The sequence below is a fragment of the Meleagris gallopavo genome, chromosome 14, assembly GCF_000146605.3.
Source record: "Meleagris gallopavo isolate NT-WF06-2002-E0010 breed Aviagen turkey brand Nicholas breeding stock chromosome 14, Turkey_5.1, whole genome shotgun sequence".
Taxonomy (NCBI): domain Eukaryota; kingdom Metazoa; phylum Chordata; class Aves; order Galliformes; family Phasianidae; genus Meleagris; species Meleagris gallopavo.
In genome coordinates this window covers 8,061,844-8,084,902 of record NC_015024.2, presented here as the reverse complement: position 1 = coordinate 8,084,902, position 23,059 = coordinate 8,061,844, and the positions used below count along the sequence as shown (strand labels likewise).

Here is a 23,059-nt window from a genome sequence, read left to right as displayed (position 1 = left end):
CCAGCTTGTTCCAGAAGTGAGATCTTAGTCTGTACGAGCAGCTTTAAATGGAGACAGTGTTAGTTGACTGAGTTTCCCAGAATTTCTGTCACTTATGTTAATTTACCTCAGTGTGAAGTTTCTCTGTTAATTTGCCTTCATTTCCTATATGCTGGTAGGCATGTTGATTTCTGGATTTTGCAGACAAATGAATTATCGGTCAGGATAGCTGGGCACAACTTGGCCCTGTGCTGCTGACACTGCAGTGGTTCTGTCTCACATATGGCAAACACAGTCTGAGGTCTGAGGGCTGGTGGCAAATGATTGCAGCCTGTCTGTGGGATGGAGCCAGTCCTTGATAGTGCACACGATGGCATAGCCTGATGCAAACTGTACCTTACAACTGAGAATACATCACTTTTCTATACGGCTTTTCCTTGTACCTGACCTATAAGTTCAGGTGCTCTCTGTAGTACTGACTAAAACAAAATGTCTCTGGATTTTACTTCATTTGTTGGCTGTTTTTGTGGAGACTGGCAGGGGAGGAGTAAACCTTTTCCTGATTCCATCTGAGAGTGCAGGTGGTGGAGCCTTGTGAATGTGAGGGAACACTGGAAGTTTTAGGGCTGTTACACGTGATGTTGTTGACTGGTCAAGTTGCCTTCATATATCTATTTACTGGATTTGCTTAGAAATCTTTTGTGATGCTGGTGTGCTACTAGTGTGACACGTCTCCCAGGTTTTAAGATGGGTTTGTGTGGATGATTATAGTTCCATGTTGCACGATGGTAATTTTATTTGGAACTGCTTTGGCATTGCCTACTTTGTTACTCTTAACCATCACATGCAACTTTAGAAGCATGAATGTTCGAGAATTTCCTCATCAGAGTATTTCTAAGACACCGTGAAGCAAAGGCAAATTTTCTGTGCTTTCATGCATTAAAAAGTACAGCCTCTAGCTGGCTTCAGTAGCTCCAGAGAAGGTTGTTCCAGATTTAGATTTACCTGTGTCTGAAGGGACAAAAAATGTGAGTTGCATGGCATGCTTTATTTTTAGGTTGTTTGCTGTAGTAAGAGGCTCTGTTGTAGCACAGGCTGCTTTTTCTATTTTAACCTTCTTTGTTTGCATTTTTTAAATTCTGCTGAAGGTTAAATATTGATAACATCCTGTGGAACACAGTTTGAATGTGGTTTTTTTTTTTAATTGAACTCCAAGTTTTGGGGGCATTTATTAGAACCGTTTAATGTTAGGCCAATTTAACTAGTAGCAGACTAATAAAAATAATAATGTTGGGCTTCCTGCCATGACAAATGTTGACTTACCCTTATAAAGTTGGCTAAAAACTAATAACCTTTAAAGTATAGGAGTATGGAAATTCAGCCAGTAATATGAAGTCTGAAACAGAGTGGTTCTGTTTTAGTTTGCTGGCACCACTTGTGAATTATGTTTGAAACAAAGGGTGCTGTGCTGTTTCAATTTATAGAGTCTCCCATTTAAAACAGCATTAATTCCTTTGAGACTAATTTCAATTAAAACTTTTGCACTAACGAGTGCTCCCAAACACAGAATTAATACTTCACATACATGTTTGTCTGGGTTCACAAACAAACAGTATATTGAAAGGAAAAAAAATGCCTGTCATATCTCTGATAACATGTCAAGAAAGTTAGTAAACCCAAGTCAGCTACTTGCAGTAGTTATCTAAGAACCTGTTGGTTCTGGAAGTCCTTGAACTCCAGTGACATTGACGTTAGTAAGCTGCCTTCAGTGAGCATTGCCAATGTCAGCTGGTTTGTGGGTGGGCTGACAGAAGGTTAGTTTGCCTTTGAAGGCAAAAGGAGTAAGTTCTAATATTTTAAAATGCTAAGTCCCTGTTCAAGTTTCCACGTACCACTTGTTTTCTGCATTGACTTAAAAAATCTGCACGTTCCTTTGGTTAAGTTTATTTGTTTCAAATATAATCAGAAAAATCAACAGGGTGCAATCACAGTAGGGCTGCACATGGGCTAGGGACAAAGTGTAATGAGCCCTCGGGGAAATATTTTCCCTTGTTTGTCAAACCCAGCAGCAGTTCCCTGCTATGTAGGCAGTTGTTGAAGTTGCTGATAAGAGATGAGTCAGGTGGAAAACCAATCATGCTAGCAGTGACCATACATTTGCTTCTACTGCTCACTGGGAGGAAATCAGTGGCTCGCTGGTCAGAAGTACAGAGTGTAGGAATTTTGAAACAAGATTCTGAAACAAGAGTCTGATATATAGCTCCTAGACTACTGTTCTGTGCCCTGCAGTATGTGATATCCAGGTCATTGGCTCTGCTATTCTGAGAACAATGCAAGGGAAATCTAGCCTAGTCCTTTTTGTTTCCTTTCTTTCTGTTTGTTGGAAAATTAAAATCAATCTTTGCTAAAATCGTCTATCCATCCAAGTGTGATAATTAAGCTGTGGGTGGCCTTGTCAAATGACAGTGATAGAAAAGTAGTCAATATTATTAAATAGATTTAACTCACCCTGACAGGAAGATACTTTGAACTTTGGAGGAGCTCTATTATTTACCTATGCTACTAGAAGAGTAATTTTACTTTATGGATGAAAAGAATGAGAAGGGCTAGCATCTTCCCTCAAGTTCCCCCCCTCTAAAAGCTTTTCAAATCTGCTTACTATTTTATTGCATACAATAAATACAATTGTTAGATACTGATTTTGCTCATGAAGAAATGATAACATCAGTGTAGCTGTCATTAACTGCAACTAGTTCAAGTGCCTAATTCTTCAAAGGACTTTGTGCTTTAATATCCTTCTGTGGCTGTTGAATGTTTTGCTTGCCTCAGGAGCTGTATGCAAAGATTTGGACTTCTGAATTGTAATCTATGTCTGTTAGATGGAGAGAAAAGCAATAATGGAAAACTTCTCCCTTTGCTGAAGTCATGGTATTTTGAAATTACCACATTACAATTTTAAAAAGCAGCACCTTGTATCAGAATGCTGATGTTTGAAGAGCTGGATGTTTAAAGCTGGAGGGTTCCTTTCATATTCGGCAGGCTATTAGGTTAGAGTTTAATATGTAAAAGATGCTACAAATACAATGTGCATATTTATAGGATATAATCATCTACAGAATGAATTAACAATGAACCAGTGTCCTTCATGCTTCAATAGACAAATGGTGGGCATGGCATCTTTGCAACTTCTTATCTGCTATCTTGTCATAAATCTGTGATGATGATTATGCCATTGTGATGAGTCTTCCTGTCAATTCCCATGAAAAGAATAGATAAAAATGTTCTCTCAGAAGAACATGGCAGTTATTTGAGATGTCTACTTTGTGGTTTCCAGAACCATCCAGACCTCATACATAGATTTACTTGTTTTTCAGTTTGTTCAGCTTTGAGAGTTCTTTTTGAGGATGCATATACACGTGGAATTTCCAGTTCTAATTTTTTGCTTTCTGAATTCAAATATTCAGATGTTACTGAAGTCATCTTGAGTTCAAATATACAGTTCCCTCTGAAGGCCAGCTGCTCTTTGTTCTTGTCTAGTCAGGTATTAATTTGGCTTCATTTGAACTGTGCAGCCTTTGAAGTTTCTGCACTCATGTTTCCCTCAGCTTTATTTAGCCTTATATCAAATTTAAAGCACTGTCAGATTAACATCACATATACCAGCCCCACAGTTTGGAAACTTTTCCAAAGTGTAGCCTGGATCTTTTGTTTCATAACTTGCCATATTGTTTCAGCAAGCTTTTGTGACTCTGACAGTGCAGTCTAACATTCAGTTTTATTTCAAAGCTCTGAAATTGTTTTTTTAAAATATCAATATTGGCTTTAAAAGGTCAGGCAAGAATTGTTATTCCTGAATTTTTTTGTCCTAATCTGGCCCAATTCCCAGCGGATCCAGCTGCTAAATCCCATCTGCTTCTCAGTTCCCTGACCTGGGAGGGTGGGTAGGAGGACTCATGACTTCGGGGGTCTCCGAGTCCTTTGAGGACAGTCACGGACCCAGATCTAGAATCTAATGTTTGTTCTTCTGGAACAGTGTGCCCTTACAGGAGCTGCTTCCTGCTGGGTAGACACTGGAATTGCACCATTCTGAGTTCCCGTCTGCTTTGATTTATAGCCCAAATATTTGTATTGCAGGACCCCCAGTTAACCAGAAACACAGATAAGTTCAGAGATCATAGTAGTGAAATAATGAACACGTGTAATAGGAATTCCTAACCACATTCAGCTTAGGAAAAAACAAACAAACAACAAAACAAACAGTGCTGAAGTGGTTTGGGAAGCAACATCTGGAGTTGCAACCCCCTGATCTTGGACTAATTTGCAAATGTAGAGTCTGGTCAGTATCTCTGAGTAGAGCAGAACAGCTCACACACTCTGTTTTCCATTTGATCTGTTAATTGTGAAGAGCAGAGCCTTTGATTAGGAAAACAGCCATCTGTTTAAAACCTACTTTTTTTGCACCTGTCTGAAATTTTCCCTGTACACCGCATTGGTCTCAGTAGTTCATCTTCTCTGAGTCACTGGTCTGGACTGGCCGTGCAGATAACATGAGGATAGTAAAGGAGGAGGTAGGGTAGAATGAATGTAGTCCATGCAACAGAAAAGCTGCGACCTTGACAAGAGTGACCAAGGGTTTCAATATTACTGTCCTACAGTTTTGGAATTGCTCTGATAGAGTTCTGCTTCCATTGCAATGTCAAAACCTTCCTATACAAGCTTTATTATTTCACAGTGGAAGGGATCACTCAGTGTTGGTTACTGTCAGTGTTAGAGGTCTCTGAGGGATGTGACACCTGATGGTTGGATGAGTTCTCACTTGAAGCTGGGTGTCATAACCTACCACACTGTTTTTAATGCAGGGTGACAGTCAAACTTGAAGTAAGCTTTCCCCATAACAAGGAACTCCTGATCTACAAATTAGGTCTGAAAGTGTATCTTGTTAAGTGTGAAGTCTTAGAATTCAGAAACTATTGATTCATTATCTTAAATAATTGTATTAGAATCCTGTAATAATGCTGATCTCTCATAATTGAAACATTGAATTCCTAATATGTGCTATGAATTTGAGCTCTATTGAATTCTGATCAGATTTCTGTGTGTGAGATCATATGGTGCTCTACGTGAGGAAGACAAAATGTGAGGCTGGGACATAAGAGGTGGGACCTTTGCAGATGCGCCTTCACTCAGTGATGATATAAGCTTTCCTTTGACAACTGGGTGAGATGCTGACCTCTGGTGGCTTAAGGCAGGCACCTATAGAAGAACATAGTGCTTTTTGATAATGACTTAAACTGGTGTTTCTTATCTTTAACATCATTTTCTGTAGCCAGTAAGGTTAGTAATGCATAAAAATTAATAACATTAGTTTTATGTATGTGTTGTGGTGTGTGTGTATATATATATATATGCATGTATACGTATGTCACTGTCTGGACAGTTTTTCTCCTTGAAATGGATAGTTTTGGGAGAGTTTTAAAGGAAGGGCAGTACTATATTTGCCCTGGGACTGTTGGCATCACTGGCTAGTAGACAGTGCAGGTTTCAGGCAGTGTTTGGACTGGCTGAGATGAAGAAGGGGAAATCATATTTCCTCTTTTCACTTCCTCTCCCTATTCAAGAGAACGATGATTTCCCTTCTTTTTACTCAGGCTGATTTTCTCCAGGGTTATTTGATGCTGTGCCTCAATTTTCACAACTGCTTAGGTTTGTGTGCCCTGTGGGGGCACACAGTGTCATTAAGGAACTTTAGCTGTTGTCATCCACACAGTTGCAGAAATAGGCTAGTAAGAACAAAGAAACTTACCATTTCTTTCTTAAACACTGCTCAGAAGGATTGATTCAAGCCTTTGCATGCATGCAAATGATGCTGTGGAGATGCAGTGAAGTACTGCTGTACTTCCTTGGTTATCTCTTTTGCTGTCAGTAGATTCCACAGAAAAGTATTCAAGGGTTCCTAGACTTAGTTCTGTTAAAAGTTAAAACTGAGGGATCATTTATGCAAAATTATGAATTACAGCTCACGATGCATGTGTCTGCTAGACTTTGGGGAGCACTTAACATTCAAGCTATGATGTAGCTGTGTAACATTTTTTTTAATCTGTTTTGTCTTTGCACCAAAGAACATATGCTTAGCAGTAAAGGAGGAGAAATATTTTCCTCTTAATCCTATTCCTGTTTTATTGTCTCTGAAGTTCATATACTCTTGATTTTCAGATTCATTTTGGGGATGTGGTACTTCCTCCGAAGCAGTGCTTGTTGCTTTGCTGCTACAAAAGCTGTGCTGCTGGTGTAGCACCGGCTGCCTGCCTTGGACTTGGTGTCCTTGCACTGCAGCACAGCTGACAGTAAGCAGGCTCTGCCATGGGATGTCAGTGGTGCAGGACTGGTTTTCTGAGTAGTCATCAGAAAGAAGCAGCTGATGGCTGAGCCACCAATTAGAGAAGAATTACAGTAGAATCTCAAAGATTTTTCTTCTTCAGGGGTTTGGAGCTGTGTTGATATGCTAGCGATGCTGCAATGACATAAAAATAATACTCCTTATGAAATAATAATAATACCTGTGTCAAAGATGTGGCTGCTGGAAGGAAGGAATATCATTAGCAGTATATTGGTGAAGATAAAGAAGCTTGGTTTGGGCTGATAAAATGCTTTAATACTGAGTTTCGTATGGGGACAAATACTTTATTTTTGCTTGACGGTTTAACACTGTGTCCTTCATTTCAGCAGGCATTTATGGACTTCCAGGTCTGCCTGCTGGGAAGTAAATTAAATGCATAGCTGCTGCTTCTCACCTTTCTTCTGTTGTGGTTCTGATGGAAGAAAATTTTTCTTGCTTGTAATACAGATCATGATCATTGCCACTTTTTTTTTTCTTTCACCCTATCAAGAGGGATGATAAATCTGCAAGATTTGCCTTTCTGAGCAAAAGCATAATAGGCATGCCTCATTTTTTTTCAAGATATGTCTAGGAAATCAGAGGCATAGGAAACCTACACAAACTCTGTAAGCATGGCCGAGAAGGAAAGATGAACTGCTTTAGGATGCCCTTGAAATAAGATGTTGAGTGTTTTTTTTAACGTCACTTGAAAGGTTTGCTTCTTTTTCTGTCAGAAGCTGCCTTTTGCATGTGCTGTTCAAGATTCATTAAATGTCAGATGGAGGTTAGAAAGCCAAAGGTAATTGTTTTATTTTTGTATTTACACTATATTTTTTTCTTGTATTATGATTTCTGTTCGCAGTTTTGTTGTTGGTTTGCTTTTAAAATCTGCAAGACAATATACATAAACACTTCAGTATAACATGTCCAATATATAGGGCATAAAAGCTGTTAACAAGTCTATGTGAAAAGAAAAATATTGCTTTATGGTAGATATTTTTTTTTAATTTTAAGCCAAAAAAACCCCATGAAAATGTTATAAATGTTATTAATGTATTTGTCAATATGTATAGGTACTTCTTTATGTGAATGTGAACTCAAAAGACATTTATAGATTGGTCTGAATCATATTTTCTAGAGTGAAATAGAGTTAAATGAGTAAAATCACATACCGACAGCACTGGAAAGCAAAGAAACAAACTTGATTTTATTAGAAAATATTCGTTTCAGTGGCATGGTTATCACAGCACAGCATTAGTTGCAAAGCACTGCTGGAAATGTCTTTTTTAAGAATAACTTCTTTCAATAAAATTTTTGTCTCTTTATCCTTCCCCTGCCACCAGCCATGCAGCTTCTCCACGATGAGATATTTCCAGTGTGTCCAGGACCTGCATGTACCAGCCAGGAGTTATTTGTCATTGTCAGCATTTGAAACTGCTATTTATTTACTGCTCACTCTCATTATATATCAGATTTGCAAACTTGATTTTTATAAATACTTTCTTAGGAAAGTCAGCAAAACTGGCAGCAGTGTTTATATAATAATGCTCACATTTCCCCCATTTTTTTCCCTTTCCTTTTTTCCTAATACAGGAACCCAGTAACAAGCGGGTCAAGCCTCTTTCTAGAGTTACATCACTAGCAAATCTTATTCCTCCTGTACGAGCCACTCCATTGAAGCGGTTCAGCCAGACGCTTCAGGTAATAACAATAAATGCATTGCTGTGTTCAATTGCATTTCTAAAAGGCGAAAGCACACACAGATGCACATTTACTTTTGGGTTTCTCTGTAAGTATGAAATGCATGTACATGTGTGGACACAAGCATACACACCACCATAATACGATAGACAGGCTTAGGTAATTTATGACTATAAAGTCACTCAGTTGGAAAAACTCAAAACTCTTACCTCAAGAACCACTTCACTCACTGTCCAGATAATTAATGTTTATTAATTAACAGGAAAACAATTACACCTGGAGCAAAGGTACAATTGCCTTCAAAATTTTTTGAACAGAGTTTTCTATGACACTACTTCCTGTTAACTTCAACAGATTTTTTTGAAAATGTTATTTTTGGTATAGCCAGTCAGAATTGATGTGTTTCCTTCTGTGTGATGAACTTTGACCTTCCCTAGCAAAAAGGTGTATTGAACAATTGGAAAAAGGTAATCTTCCAAAGCTGCTGATAAAAATTAATCAAAGGCAAGCAAACTTTAAATGCATGTAAGAAATTAAATCATTTTGTAGTTGCAATTTCCATATTGTATGTTAGATGCATAATATTTAACATAGCCATGAATAGAACTTGAATTTATGAAGTATTAATGCCTTCAGACCTAGAGATTTCAAAACGTGGTTACTCAACTCCTAATGATTATGATGAGTGAGGAACAGTTAAGAACTGAAATACTGCTGTGGATCTGGTCTAGAAAACTTTGGAAAATAACACTGTTTCTTCTTTAAAATAGTTTACGTGACAAAGTATATGTACAATCCAAATAGGTTTATTAAAAAATGCTAATTTCACAAAAGAGAGGAAGTATAATTATATCCAAGTGTATTAGAATGTTATTTAATCAAAAAAAGCTATCTTAGAGTAACAATGTTATCTGTTAAATAAAAAGTTATGGAAAAAAAAATCAACAAAACACTTCTGTAATGGTAGTATCTCATAAACAGATATTATAGCATTTATTTAACATTGATTTTCCTGTGATCAGTTCCCACTATTTTGAAAGCACAGACATCTGCATACAAAAGCTGCATTTATGGAGGTGGAGAAGAGGCAAAATGGCTGAACTGCCTTCAGTCTGGGTTGGATCCAGAATGTATACTATAGCGTGACTAGAGCAGAGATGCCTGTATTCCCTGGAGTGTATAAATCTCCTCCACAGTCTGCCTGAAGGAAAAAATTGGCCTGGCTCTGAAAGGAGTACATTAGTTCCAGTTGTGTGGCGTGTGGAAAGTGAATTAATTTTTGGCTAAACTGCTTCTGAGCACGGCACTTCCCTTTTCACAGCCTCCACAGCTGTTGTCCTCATTTAAGTACCTGCGCTGTCATTTTGTAGTGAATGCCTTTGAGATTGGTTTGTCCAGAACAATATAGTATTTAATCAAGTCTGATTATTGAAACAAACTATGCTTTCATGCATGTACTGGCAGCCTCTGTAGAACCTAGTAAGAGCTACGTAAATGTGTTTCAGGACAAATTTTTACAGAAATAGGCACGAAAATCATAGAATCACAGAATGGCCTGGGTTGAAAAAGACCACAATGACCATCAAGTTTCAACCCCCTGCTATGTGCAGGGTCGCCAGCCAGCAGACCAGGCTGCCCAGAGCCACATCCAGCCTGTCCTTGAGTGCCTCCAGGGATGGGGCATCCACAGCCTCCTTGGGCAACCTGTTCCGGTGCCTCACCACCCTCTGGCTGAAAAACTTCCTCCTAATTTCTAACCTAAATCTCCTCTGTCTCAGTTTAAAACCATTCTTCCTTGGCCTATCACTAACCATGTAAACAGCCATTCCCCTTTCTGTTTATATGCTCTCTAAAGTGGTGGGTTTGTGAGCTCTGCTTTTGTGAGTTTTAAGTAGCAAGTCCTGCTGTTGTGAGCATTCCTGTCTTACTCCGTTCCTCTTGGTTAAAAGAATGTATTTTAAGTAACTCTCTGCTTCTAAGTGGAATAATCAGTGATGTTTTTCATGCCTTCTACTCTAAGTAACTGAGCTTGGAAGAGTTGCAATGAGAAGTTGACTTCCGTGTTCTCCAAGTCCTAGATCCAAATCTATTTCCAGGTGGTGAATGCTGGCAGTGTCTCAAAACAAGCTTTATATCTGACTGTAAATTGACTTCTTATCTGACTTTGTCGGCAGCAGAAGAGGGGGAAAAAAAGGCTGACTTTCTGTTCAGGTGCCTAATTGGAAATCACTTGGGAGCATGTACAGCCCCTGTGTTGATGTTTTGCTTTAACTTCTTACTGTGGGGCCCTAAAGTTAAAACCTTAAGGTGTTCTTTTTTTTTGTTTTGTTTTTCAATAATCTTAAAAAAAAAAAAAAAGTTAATTTTTTTCATTGGGTCAATTTTCATGCATCTCGATTGTTATTTCAATCAAAAAGCAAACACCAATAGTATCAGCAAAAGTAATCAGAAAATCCTGCATTTCTTTCATGAAAATTCAAATAAATCTTCTTATATAATTATTTTTGAAGTAAAGATATGTTTGATTAAGAAAAAAAGTGGTGTGTAATTTTCCTTACCTCTGTACATGCAACTTCTGTATTAGTGGATTTTCTACATGCTGGTTGAAGAGAAACACCTCTGTACCTGAGAGCTCTGCAGTGTTTCCTAACTGCATTCTTGACAACTTCTGCTGTTTTGCATATTTTTTGATTGTAGAATTATAGAATTGATCAGTTTGTGTGTCTTATTTCTCAACTTCATTATCATTTTGCAAATTATTGTCAGTATTCCCTGAGATATGGAATAACAAAATGCATGAAGCCTTTCTGGGTCACTGTGTTTCTGTCACGTAGAACACTATAGGTTAACTGAACAAGTCTGTTAACTTCATCACTAACAGAGTGTCTTTCTGTCTGCATTTCTGCAGGATGCCAAATGCTAAGCAGGTATTCTTATCTAATTATCCACCTATAAAAATACTTTATTTCTTAGCTGTATTTTTAGTCTGCATCATGCACGGCTAATGATTGTCATGATCTGTTTGTTTCTGTTTGGTTTTATTCACAGCTGGGCTGTCAGACTTAGGCTGAATACAGCACAAGAAAAAGAACTCCAGCTGTTGCTGATGAGAAAAATTAAAGTCTGGCTAGCTTCCTCCACCACTTCAGTTTTCATCAGTGTGTCTTGAATTTAAATAGAGCGTCCAAATTGTTTTTATCTTCCATAGATACCCCACACGTTTCTAAAAATTCTGAAGAAGAAAGCTCTTCTTGTCATTAGTCTGAATGCTGGAACTTTGATCTCTAGTCCCCTTCTCTCAATATGTAAGGCTGTTTGCTGTAGTGCACCTGAAAGTAATGTTTGTAATGGCCAGAATTTACATCAGTAATACATACACCCTTCACAGTAACTGTCTGGTAATAGTCAGTGAATGTTATTGCAGTCAGACAAATACAGTGAGCACAACCAAGAGCTGGGGCCTCATTCTTCCAAAAATCCTCTAATTTTTGGATTTTATAAGAAAATTTAAATGTCTCAGAATTTAATAGGCATGGATTTTAACCAATGAGCCTGGGCAGGTTTTTTGTTTTGTTTTAAGGAGGCCAGAAACTAACAAAGCATTTTTAAAAGACTCAAGATGTAGAAATAATGATTGACATTTCTGCAGTTTCCTCATAGTGTTCAATTAATTTTTTTTCCCCTTAATGGTAACTGCCAAGCTACCAGCACAGAACCTTAACTTGTTTTTAAAATTTGCTAGCTAAACTTTAGCTCCCACTAAAGTACTACGTGTTTATTTCAGAAAAAGATGGTAAAATAATAGAACTTAGGTGGTTAGAATGATGTACGTCCATCTTGGACTGTAATCAGTGTTTTATCGAAATCATTCATTTGGCTTTCTAAAAAAAATTAGGCTTACTTACTGAGTTTACTTCTCATTTCTATTCTTGTCTGTTACAGCATTGAAAGTTCAAGTCTGTTTGACTTTCACGTGACAAAATATTAATTTTAACATTAAATAGTATTTCTCTGGTGATGCATTAGTTTCTATTTGTGGCTTTACAAGTCAATTTCTACAACTTATCTGAAGAAGTAAAAGATGTGTGATTTCCTTCTGAGTGTCAGCCTTTTTATGCCCCTTCTGTCCAATGGAAGGTAATATAGAACTGTAGAGAATAATATCAAGCACACTGCAGTACAGAGAAACGTAACTGTCAGTGGATGTAAGAAATTACTTTTCTCAACATATATGGAGTTTGTTTGCTATTATGGGGTGCATGTTGTTTTATAACACGTTACATCATCTTTTGTTAAAAGCTTTCAAGATCAGGGCATTTACTGTAAAGATCAGCTTCTCTGTTTCTTCATAAGTATTTTCTTCATTCAACACGAAACATTCCTTTAAAAAGAAAACTACTACAAAGGAAGGAGCTGTATTCTTGAGGATGTATATGGGAATGCATGGAAGGGGGCATTCCACCTTGGGTCATGTAATGACAACAGTTCTGCTTGGCTGTTCTCGTGGTTGGTGATTTGTGACTGCAACATATCTGGCTCTTTTTCCCTAATCTTTCCATCTGCATGTGAAAATAACGGGCTCTGTGATTCTTCATTATAATAAGTATAAATTAAGCGTATATTTTTCACGTGTGTTTCTTTTATCTTCTTAAATTTTGAAGGGAGACTAGCACCTGATTTGCAAAGTTCTGTGAGGTTCGTATATGTATACATGTGTATGTGTTGTGTTTATTTTTGGGGTTTTGCCAACTCCGAGTAGGGCTCAGAATGACTTGTTATTTAAAAAAATAAAAATAAAAAAGCATAGTTTTTATTTATATTGTGTCTTCTAAATTAAAAACATTGTATTTATAGGCATTGTTAGCATTTCATGGGCTTCTGTCTTCAGAGGAGAATTTCAAATATTGTGCTTTGTATATGCTGCTTTCAACCTGAAAATGAAGGGAATTTATTTTGTTTTGAATATTCTTATCCGCAGCAATTGAAAGATGACTGTGTTATATAAGGCAGGTTTTAAATAACAACAGAAATGTAGTATATTTGAACAATTTAGAATACTTGAGATATTTTAGAGGTAAGACTTCAGAGTGAAGCCTCTAATTTTAATAAAACAAGAAAGGAATACTTTGAAAATAATATGAGATTGTAAAGTACTCATCTATAGCCTGAACTCTTTCTATGAGTCTATAGGAAAAAGTATCTCAATACACAAAAGGCCAACTTAAAATTTGACTTCGTTTTTATTACACTTTAATACATACTAGAGATCCTAGAACACTTCATCTCAGTTTAAAGGCTCCAGAATTATTAATAATTATATTATGATAGATCCAGTACTAGTATTTCATAATCTTCCATTTGCTAGCACTGATTTTTTTTAAACACATTTTCTTTAAATCCTAAGAAATAAGTAGGACAGGGTGGTGTGAACAGAATCTAACTTGTTGCTCATCATAAACAGTAACATCTGACTGTTAGCATACTTTTTCCTTAAAGATAATGCGTATTCTTTTTAGTCAGGTACCATTCAGACTTTCTGTGTGAATTAGTTTCTTGCTCGAACTATCTGAAAAAGCAGGAAGTTACCAGTAGAAAAGTTTACTTCATGTATGAGAATCACTTTGGTCAGAGCATTAAAACAAAGAAATTTACATCCTGATTGTATTTATGTATCTGCAGTAGTGGTACCAGTTGAATCTGTCATAATTCTGATAGCCTACTAATAAATAAATACAATTGATTAGCAAGATAGTAAGGTTTTGAAGGGCACCCTCACTTTATAAACCTTTTTTCTGCCCAGCTGAGAAAAGATTACTGAAACCATTATTACTGTTTAATGTAATGCATGATTCCATCTGAAATCCTCCAGGCCCATAACATCTCTGTACGCCATCTGAGCAATAGCATGCCTCGGAGAACAAACCAGCCAACACTACAATACAAAATTTTACTGTCATAGGTTTTGTAAGTTTCTAGGTAACAAATGAAGCATTCTTCCAAAATGAGCAAGTAGTATTCATAGTAGTTCTTGTCTCTAAAATTTGTATTAAATTCTATAGTTTTCAGAGTTAGGGATCTGATCTGTGCTGTGTATGAATAATTCCTGTCTGACTGTTTACTGAATTGAAATTTTATTCAGTCAGCCATGTTGATGTGTCATACCATTCTGGCATTATCACTGTAGTTCATTCTTCTTACATGGTATATAAATGTACTGTTTAGTTTTGTACAGTTCTAAACATGTTGATAATAGGACATGGACATAGGTATAGAATTTTTAAAATAACCTCTTACATTCCTGGTAAAAAAAAATGCTACTAAATTACTTTAAAAACTACTCAGAAATGTTTGAATTATATAAGTAAATCCACCTGAACAAAAGCCCAAATGTGAATTTGATATAACAAGAATTACACTTCTGTGTGTTTCTAGCGCTCTATCAGTTTCCGCAGTGACAGTCGCCCAGATCTATTCAGTCCACGGCCGTGGTCTCGAAATACGCCTGCTGCTAACACAAAGCGGAGAGACAGCAAGCTGTGGAGTGAGACCTTTGATGTCTGTGTCAATCATATGCTTACGTCTAAAGAAATCAAGCGTCAGGAGGTACAGTTTTGAATTATTAGTGTTTTTTAACTCTTACGTTCAGAAGTCATCTTTAAATCATGGAGTAACAAATGCTAGTAGACATTAGGATAGCACTTGAAGCTTTCTTGCAATTAAACAGAAGACCACCATTTCTGCAAGAAGTAGAATTCCATCTCCAGACATTATAATTTAACCTTTATTAGACTGATACAGTCTTTCTTAAAACACAGCTCATCATATTTCTATAATAAAATGTGAAGTTACTAAGATACATTGTACTCTGACTGCATGAAAGTGCATGCTTTGTGTAACAGTTTCTGTAGGGGTGGTTGATACTCTGATGTTTTACTTCATTCTGATATTGATGGTTGAGCATGCTAGTTCAAGTACAGGTGTTATGTATGCACAGAAAAGTGTAATATTTGCTCTGTATTAATCAAAAATGTATCTTGCAAAGAAAAAAATATGAACATCAGTGCTCTTAATGTGTTGCACATGACAAATCCTACTTAGTTCATGTTATGCCAATAGCAAAGCTACTGAGATCAATAAAGGAGAAGTCTGTTGTACTGACTGGGTCGAGTTGCTTTGTCTTGACACAAACCCTGTGATCAAGTGAGGTAGCCAAGAAATGGGAACCATAACCTTCTAGAGGTCTGTTTGCACACACATACTCCAGGTTCTCTTTGCTCTGTATCAATCACTTATTTATTTGCATAAGTTCAACTAAATTTTATAGTAGTATCAGCAAAGTTTGTAACAATCTCTCCCGGAGTATTTCAGGGACTAGAAGTCATAAATCAAACCACAACATCAGACATTTCTTTTTCAGATTTTAACACTAAATCATTCTCAGAAATAACTTCTAGAATTGAAAACTTCAAAGGAGGTTTATTGAAAAATAAACTGTAGAAACTGTTTGCATAGCATAATATACTGTCTTGGAGCAGAAGCCTGGACCTTTCAGAGAGCTTAGATAAATGAGCTTTCCATGGGAGCTTTCCATGAGGGTTCTGCTTTATGTTGGTTCTTACACTGCATGCCACAACACAATATCTGAACCACTTCCAGGAGTCAGTTAACTTACACTATGGCAAGCCTTCTGTGTATGCATACTATCAAGCTGGGATAATCTGCAGTAGCTGAAGATGTTATTCCATGATTTATGAGAGTTTAAAGCCTTGACTGCAATATTAAAAATTCTGACCGCAGTGTTGTTATCTTTATTGTGCTCCAGTTTAGAATGAAATTGTATAACAAATAAATACAAAGCTATTCTGGTAAATCAGTGTATTAGCATAGAGATTATTTTTAATCTGCCAGATTTAAAGTGTCAAATCTTCTTCAAGAAAGGTAACTAACATCAGTAGGCTGTTTAGTATAACTTGATATTTGTAACAAAAAACCCAAACAACTAAATATGAACCGATAGCAAAATAAAAGTGCTCATAACCAAAGCAGTGTTTTGTAAGATCTATCTTCTGACCTTCTAGGCTGCCTGGAACTTACATTACTGCATATATTATACAGCACACAAGGCAGTCTTACGCTGATGCTTATATAGGTGGTATTTTTTGAACTAAAGTAGTTAATTACTCCTATTGCTAACTATATATTTCTTTTCCAACAAATGTGTTTCCAGATGAGGGAGCTTTTTTCAGTATTCAGTATGAAGTTGTGACTCAACTATTTCTTAACTATATTAGTTTAAATATATATATATTTATGACATTTGTGTCTTTTTTATAGGCTATATTTGAACTTTCCAAGGGAGAAGAAGACTTAATAGAAGATCTGAAGCTAGCGAAAAAGGTCTGTTTAAAAAAGAAATAAGTGTATGTATGTGGGGGTGGAGAGGGGACAAGTTAAAAAACAAAACAAAACAATATTCAATAATTTATCTCTTTTAAAATAATCCTTGCTTTTTACAATTGCTTGAACTGTAAGAGGAAAATAAAAAGCCAACCTCAAAATTGTTTTCCTAAAAAACTAAAGTATGATGCATTCATTTAAAAAAAATTAGATATGCTTATGAAACATAAAATATTCTCAGCAGTTGGCTCATTTTTATTTATGTGAGCTTTAAATACCATCATTTCTTTTTCAACCACCAGTGATATATGAATTTGTGCTCTCCTTTTTTATCTTCAGGCTTATCATGACCCAATGCTTAAACTTTCCATAATGACAGAGCAAGAGTTGAACCAAATTTTTGGAACACTGGACTCTCTAATTCCTTTACATGAAGGTAAAACTCAAATAGTCTTTTTCTGCTATATCATTGCATTTAGTTTTTATAGTCATCTGGTTCATTAAGTGATGTCCCTTTTTTTAAATCATGATTAGATCTTCTCAGGCGACTTCAAGAAGTCAGGAAATCTGATGGATCAACAGAACATGTTGGCCATATCCTTGTGGGCTGGGTAAGGCACATTTTAAAATCAATGTTGGGACTCAGTTTGGAGCTGCAGCATAGTAATAACATTTATTTGCAATTTGCAGAAGTACTTACAATTTCCATACCTAGCATAACATTTCAAAAATACATTCTCAAAGTATTTTTGTTAGGTAAAGACAACTGTTTAGAGACGTAACAGAACTTTTTCTCTTTTGAGGGATTTACTGTGAAAGGTTTAGACTGCGTTGTGATTTTAAAAACTCTTGCTATGCAGGAAACGAGCACTTCTTAATGTGCTTCAAATAAAAACCAAGTTAGAGTCTATTCATGTGATGTAGATCGCTTAAGGATCTGCTCTTATTTGTGCTCTGGTTTTTGAGAGAAATGAGGCTTTGAAGAGTCACATTGTGTAAGGCCCCTCTATAGTCATTTCTGAATGCCTTTCTGTTGCAATCAAGGTGATAAATAGTTGTTAGTGTGTCAGAGAGACTAATTCCTAGGGTTTTGTTTGTTGAAAGGCAGAGTTTACAAGAGAGACACTTACACTGGCCTGCAGAAGAAAAAGCTCACTCCTGTACAATACCATAAGCTCTGAAAGACAGGTTTTGTTAGTTTTGTTGATACAGTTGCTCATTGTATGAAAAAGTAGCTCTTATTTAAGGATTTAGATGTGTGAAAAGTTTATATCTAACTACTTAAATGTAGCAGGAAAAGGAGCTTAATGTTTTTAAGGGATTAAGTGATGATAGATATTTAGCTGGTCTGTGTGAAAACAGTGCTTTATTCTAAACGCAAGAAACATTGTCACTGCTACGCTTAATGATAAGTGATAAGATAAAGTGTCAAAAATGATCTCTGGTTTTCTTTGCATAAATTAATTTTAGCTGTATATATTTTCTGGTGTCTTTGAACACCAGTGAACTTCTTTTGACCTGAATACACAAGACTACTTTTCCTTTGGAGAAGATTTTATATATAATTGCATGTAAATATACCAGTATTTGTAGAAAGATATATTGTTTTAACTAATATTAAGCAAGCTTTTTTTCACATTAAAAACACAGTTCTATCATCTTAATTTGGTTAAGATTCTTGAGGGCAGTATAGGAAGGATTTCAAGGTCAGCTCAATCAGCTATCAGGTATTCAATTTTCTATTCCTTTAACAAATGTGCGTAATTTAGTAGGAAAAAGCTCATTTTGTAGGAGTTGTGCAAATCATCATTGTGTTTACAACCCCATGTTAATTATATTTTGATCACAAAATGTCCTGCAGAGCTAAAAAAAACTTATGTTCTCTTCAAGAATAAACCTGATTGCGCAGAGATGCTTTTCTATTTTCGTATTTTCCTTTTCTAATCAAACAGAAACATCTATATCAGATCAGCATATTGTTAATCTGAATCAGGCCAGGTTTGATGATACTCGTTTCTAGGCTTTTGTTTCAAATCATAATTAAAATCAGACTTCCGTGTTCAAATAACGTCTGCATTAAATAGTGCACGACTGTTAGGTCAGATATTCTTAATGCTTTGGAATAATGTAGGGGATCTCAAGGAACCGAGGGATGAGCTAATCCTTCCAAATAATTTAAATGATGAACAAGATGATCAGAGGAAAACTGGAGAGCTTATTATTTCGGAAACATGGTCATCAATATACAGAGACTCTCAGCATCAGTTCTCAAATTTTGAATTGCTTGAGATGTTCTGAAGAGCTAACTGTTTCACTTCAGCTGCAGAATAATTTATTCAAATGTATTCCTTCCTTTCCTCAGCTTCCATGCTTAAACTCCTACGATAGCTACTGCAGCAATCAGGTAGCAGCCAAAGCCTTACTGGATCACAAGAAACAAGATCACAGAGTGCAAGATTTCCTGCAGCGCTGCTTAGAGTCACCTTTTAGTCGCAAACTGGACCTTTGGAATTTCCTTGACATCCCAAGAAGCCGTTTGGTTAAATATCCATTACTGCTCAGAGAGATTTTGAGACACACACCAAATGATCATCCAGATCAACAGCATCTTGAAGAAGCTGTGAGTTATTGGATTTTTTTCCTTTCTTATTTATTTTCTTTTAAAAAGATTTACAGCACATTATTTGTCAAGTTAGAATAAGAAACAAAAATGACTATTTTTACACTGTGGTCTGCTTAAATTGTGGCTAATATCAGTTCCCTTACAGACTGGTATGCATATAAAATTAATGAAAAACATGCTCTAAACTAAAATGGTGTTATTGCAGCTCCAGTTCAAGTTATGTGAAGATAGCTCTGAATATCAGACTGTTTAATTAAAGTTCATGTGTTTTCATTTTTTGTAGATTAACATCATTCAGGGTATAGTGGCTGAAATCAACATAAAGACTGGTGAATCTGAATGCCAGTACTACAAAGAAAGACTTATTTATCTTGAAGAAGGACAGAGGGATTCACTCATTGATAATTCACGTGTTCTGTGTTGTCATGGCGAGCTGAAGAACAACAGAGGAGTGGTAAGGAAAAAATGCTTTGTTACAAATAGCTTTGGCTTTTAAAGATGTCTTCATGTTGTGTGATGACCAGCGTAGTAGAAATATTAATAGAAGCAGAAACCAGCCATTCCTGTATTTTTTATATCTTAAATAGAAAAAACATAAAACTCTGAATGAACAGAAAAAAGAGAAAATTCTTTCTCATTAATTGAGCTCATGACAGTGTCATAAAACAAACAAGTAAGACAAGTTTAAATGGATTTATTCATTATTTATTCAGAGTGCCTCAGGTAGCATGTTTATATATACAAAATAGAAGGGTTATGTATTGTCATATATCTGGCATGTTACTCACACACACATCTGCTTTCTGTGGTATTTCATTCTAATGAAAATGTAACCACTTAGCAAATTTATTCAAAGTTTTATCATGTCCTGCATAACTATTGTATTTCAGTTTTGCAGCTACTAAGTGAATAGACTTGTTTTTTATCAGACTGCAGAAAGTTACTGTGAGTACAAAAGGTGACAGCACTATGGAAAAAGAAAACAAACAAACAACCTCACAACAATAAGTTTAGGTTTGTGTCCTGCAAAGAATTAAAGAGGCACAAGTGGAGGAAAACTGGAAATGTACATTGACATATATACGTGAATGTTGTGGCAAAACAGAATGAAGATGGATTTTGTGAATATAAGACTATCAAGGCATGTATTGAGAAAGGCTTATGCTACAATTACTTGTTTTATTATAGTTTTCTGAAAGCATTAGCTTCTGGAAGATGGAACACTAAGCGAAGTAGATCTGAGGATCTATCATGCATTCTTAAAATTGCAAATAATATGTCTGCTTAGAACTAGAGTATGGACAAATTTAGAAACAAGTAATTCATAATGATTGTGGAGAAAGAAAATCTTGTCAGTGGAGGGGAGAACAAACAATTAATTTTAGTGCGTGATATAAAATGACATTAAAATTTCAGTTTGTTTATTACTGAAAGATGCTGAAGATAATTATAAAATGTGAGGAGGAACATGATTTAAAAATATTAGGTGACTTGTGCCACTTGAGCAAAAGTGATTTTCTGAACTTCAGAGAGATGTGGTCAAGTTGAAGTTTGTAAGCAGTGTATGAACTGCAGTAAGACTGCTCATAATTGTTCACTGAAAATATGACTTAGTTTCAAGATATGGGTGGAATAGGTTGCGTATTTCTTACTGACAGAGACAGCAAGGAAAAGATAATCTGAGGGTTAGAAAATAGAGTGTGCTTAAACGTGCTGATGCAGTTTTCATGAAACAGAAGGCAGTGCAATAGGTAAAGCTCTGAAACATCATAAAATTTCAAGATCTCAGTACTGAAAGATGAATTAGGACTATTACATGAAAAATGAGGCAAAAAGAATAATCTTAGAAGTTTTTAAATTGTTAGATTTATATATTTATTTGTTGCTGGGCCAGTAGCAGGAAAAGAGGAATCCTTATTGATTTTAACTTTAGAAAACACATATAATACATGGTTCTAGCATAGTAGAGTTTAAATAAATCTGGTTTAATGATGATCCTAATAATGATTTGTTAATTATACATTTTTACCAGAAACTGCATGTCTTCCTCTTCCAAGAAGTCTTAGTTATTACTCGAGCTATCACTCATAATGAACAGCTCTGCTACCAGCTGTATCGGCAGCCAATTCCAGTGATGGATCTTGTGTTAGAAGACTTGCAAGATGGCGAGGTTCGATTGGGTGGATCCATACGTGGTGCATTTAGCAACAATGAGAGAAGTATGAAAACGTCTTTGGTTTTATTTGCTAATATTGAATCATCGTAACCTTAAGACATCTGCCAATGAGACATAAGAATGTTATCTCTAAAATTCACATTTTCTGTATCTAATATCTTGGTTTTTATTTCAAACTGGTTATTTTGCTGTAGCTTGGTTCTTTTAGATTGTTTCTCAAAGTCCACTTTATAGATAATGGAATTCCTCCCTACACCTGCTTTTGTACAGAATTGGGTAGGAGAGAAGTAAATTGAATGGAGTGGCAAAACTGAAAAATTATAAACAAGTTAATTTTGGAATTTTAAGCTTTAGTCTTTATGAACTCTATTATAATTATGGAGACATTTATGGCTACTCCCTAACTAAGTTTTTCAACTGGCAGATAATTAAAGTGATGCTCAATGTAAAGATTGCAGCTACTGTTGTTAATGGCAACAGATAAGAATTAATATCCTTCTAAGTAAGCCTATTATGAAGACACTTGTTTCACTGCAAGAGTCCTTTCAATCTCACTGATCTTGTAAAAATTTGTGAGGTTTGTTTTGTGTATTCATTTTATTGGTGAATTGAATGGAAGAGATGAGGCAATTTCCAGATGACACAGTATTCAATGAAGCCTCTGGATGTCTGCTGTGTAGGAGGAGATGCTTTGAAGTATGGGAGGATCCTTAGTTCTGCTGATTCACTTAAAGCTGTGCAGTTAGCTCATGCATGGCAGAACCAAAATGGTTTAATCCAGAAATAAGAAATTATTAGGAATGTTAGCATTGTTCTGTGTTCTTACCCCCACAGAACATGGAGATACCTGGTCTCTTCTTTCTGGTCTGATACTGTATTGGCAAGAAAACCGAACTTTGACCATTAGGCAAAGATTTTGCTGATTCATTATTTTAGTATACTCATTTGTTATGAAATCGGTTAGCCAAAGCATTCAGCATTTTGATATGTATTGTTTCTTTCAGTCAAAAACTTCTTTAGAGTCAGCTTCAAAAATGGATCTCAAAGCCAGTCTCACTCACTGCAAGCTAATGACTCCTTCAACAAACAGCAGTGGCTTAATTGCATCCGGCAGGCTAAAGAAAAAGTTGCGTGTGCAGGAAAAGCTGGAGTGCTGAGCTCAGAAGCATGTTTTATTTTGTCACCAAATGGAAGCAGAGTATCCCAGGGAGAAACCATGATTGAGCAAATGGACCAATCTGACAGTGAGTCAGACTGTAGTATGGACACCAGTGAGATCAGCATCGACTGTGAACGTATGGAACAGACAAACCCTTGTGAAAATGAAAAACAAATAGAAACCAATGTTTGACACAAACTTATTCATGGAACAAAACCTGTGTTTTACCTGTACAGTATTTGCATTCCACACATGGAACCATTTGGAGAAGCACTTTTAAAATATTTTTTGTGACAATGCCAATGCAGTCCTTCTTGTATAGTACTCGTATGCGTGTAGTACTGTAACTGCCAGTTTGTGTAAGCTGGAATCTCCTGCAACTCATGCCCCGTGATTATACTTCACAAACATCTAACATGGATGAAAGAGGTACTTGACCAGTTATTCTCAATGTCCTGCTGTAAACAGAATCTCTAAACTACTGCTTATAAGTGCATTACACAAAGAATCTTCCATAATTTTTAAGTACTTTATTTGCCCTTAATTGGGCAGCTGAAGATGGGGACTTAATATTGAGTTTCAGGAATGGGTAATAAGATTTTAAGTTTTCACAAAGACTTGGAAGTTAAAAACAGTTCAGCGTAAAAA

General features: G+C 36.1%; 1 protein-coding gene across 3 annotated transcripts in view; it reads left to right on the top strand.

The window, feature by feature from the left end:
- The window catches only part of ARHGEF3 (Rho guanine nucleotide exchange factor 3), a 112,155-nt gene extending 89,096 nt beyond the window's left edge, over positions 1 to 23,059 (top strand). For all 3 annotated transcript variants that reach the window (XM_010718488.3, XM_010718490.3, XM_010718489.2), the window contains 9 exons: positions 7,949 to 8,056; positions 14,489 to 14,659; positions 16,391 to 16,453; positions 16,793 to 16,889; positions 16,988 to 17,064; positions 18,816 to 19,073; positions 19,360 to 19,530; positions 21,109 to 21,295; positions 22,257 to 23,059. In XM_010718488.3, the coding sequence (XP_010716790.1) occupies positions 7,949 to 8,056; positions 14,489 to 14,659; positions 16,391 to 16,453; positions 16,793 to 16,889; positions 16,988 to 17,064; positions 18,816 to 19,073; positions 19,360 to 19,530; positions 21,109 to 21,295; positions 22,257 to 22,603 (1,479 nt within the window). In that variant the 3' untranslated portion in view covers positions 22,604 to 23,059. The remainder of the gene's footprint in view (positions 1 to 7,948; positions 8,057 to 14,488; positions 14,660 to 16,390; positions 16,454 to 16,792; positions 16,890 to 16,987; positions 17,065 to 18,815; positions 19,074 to 19,359; positions 19,531 to 21,108; positions 21,296 to 22,256) is intronic.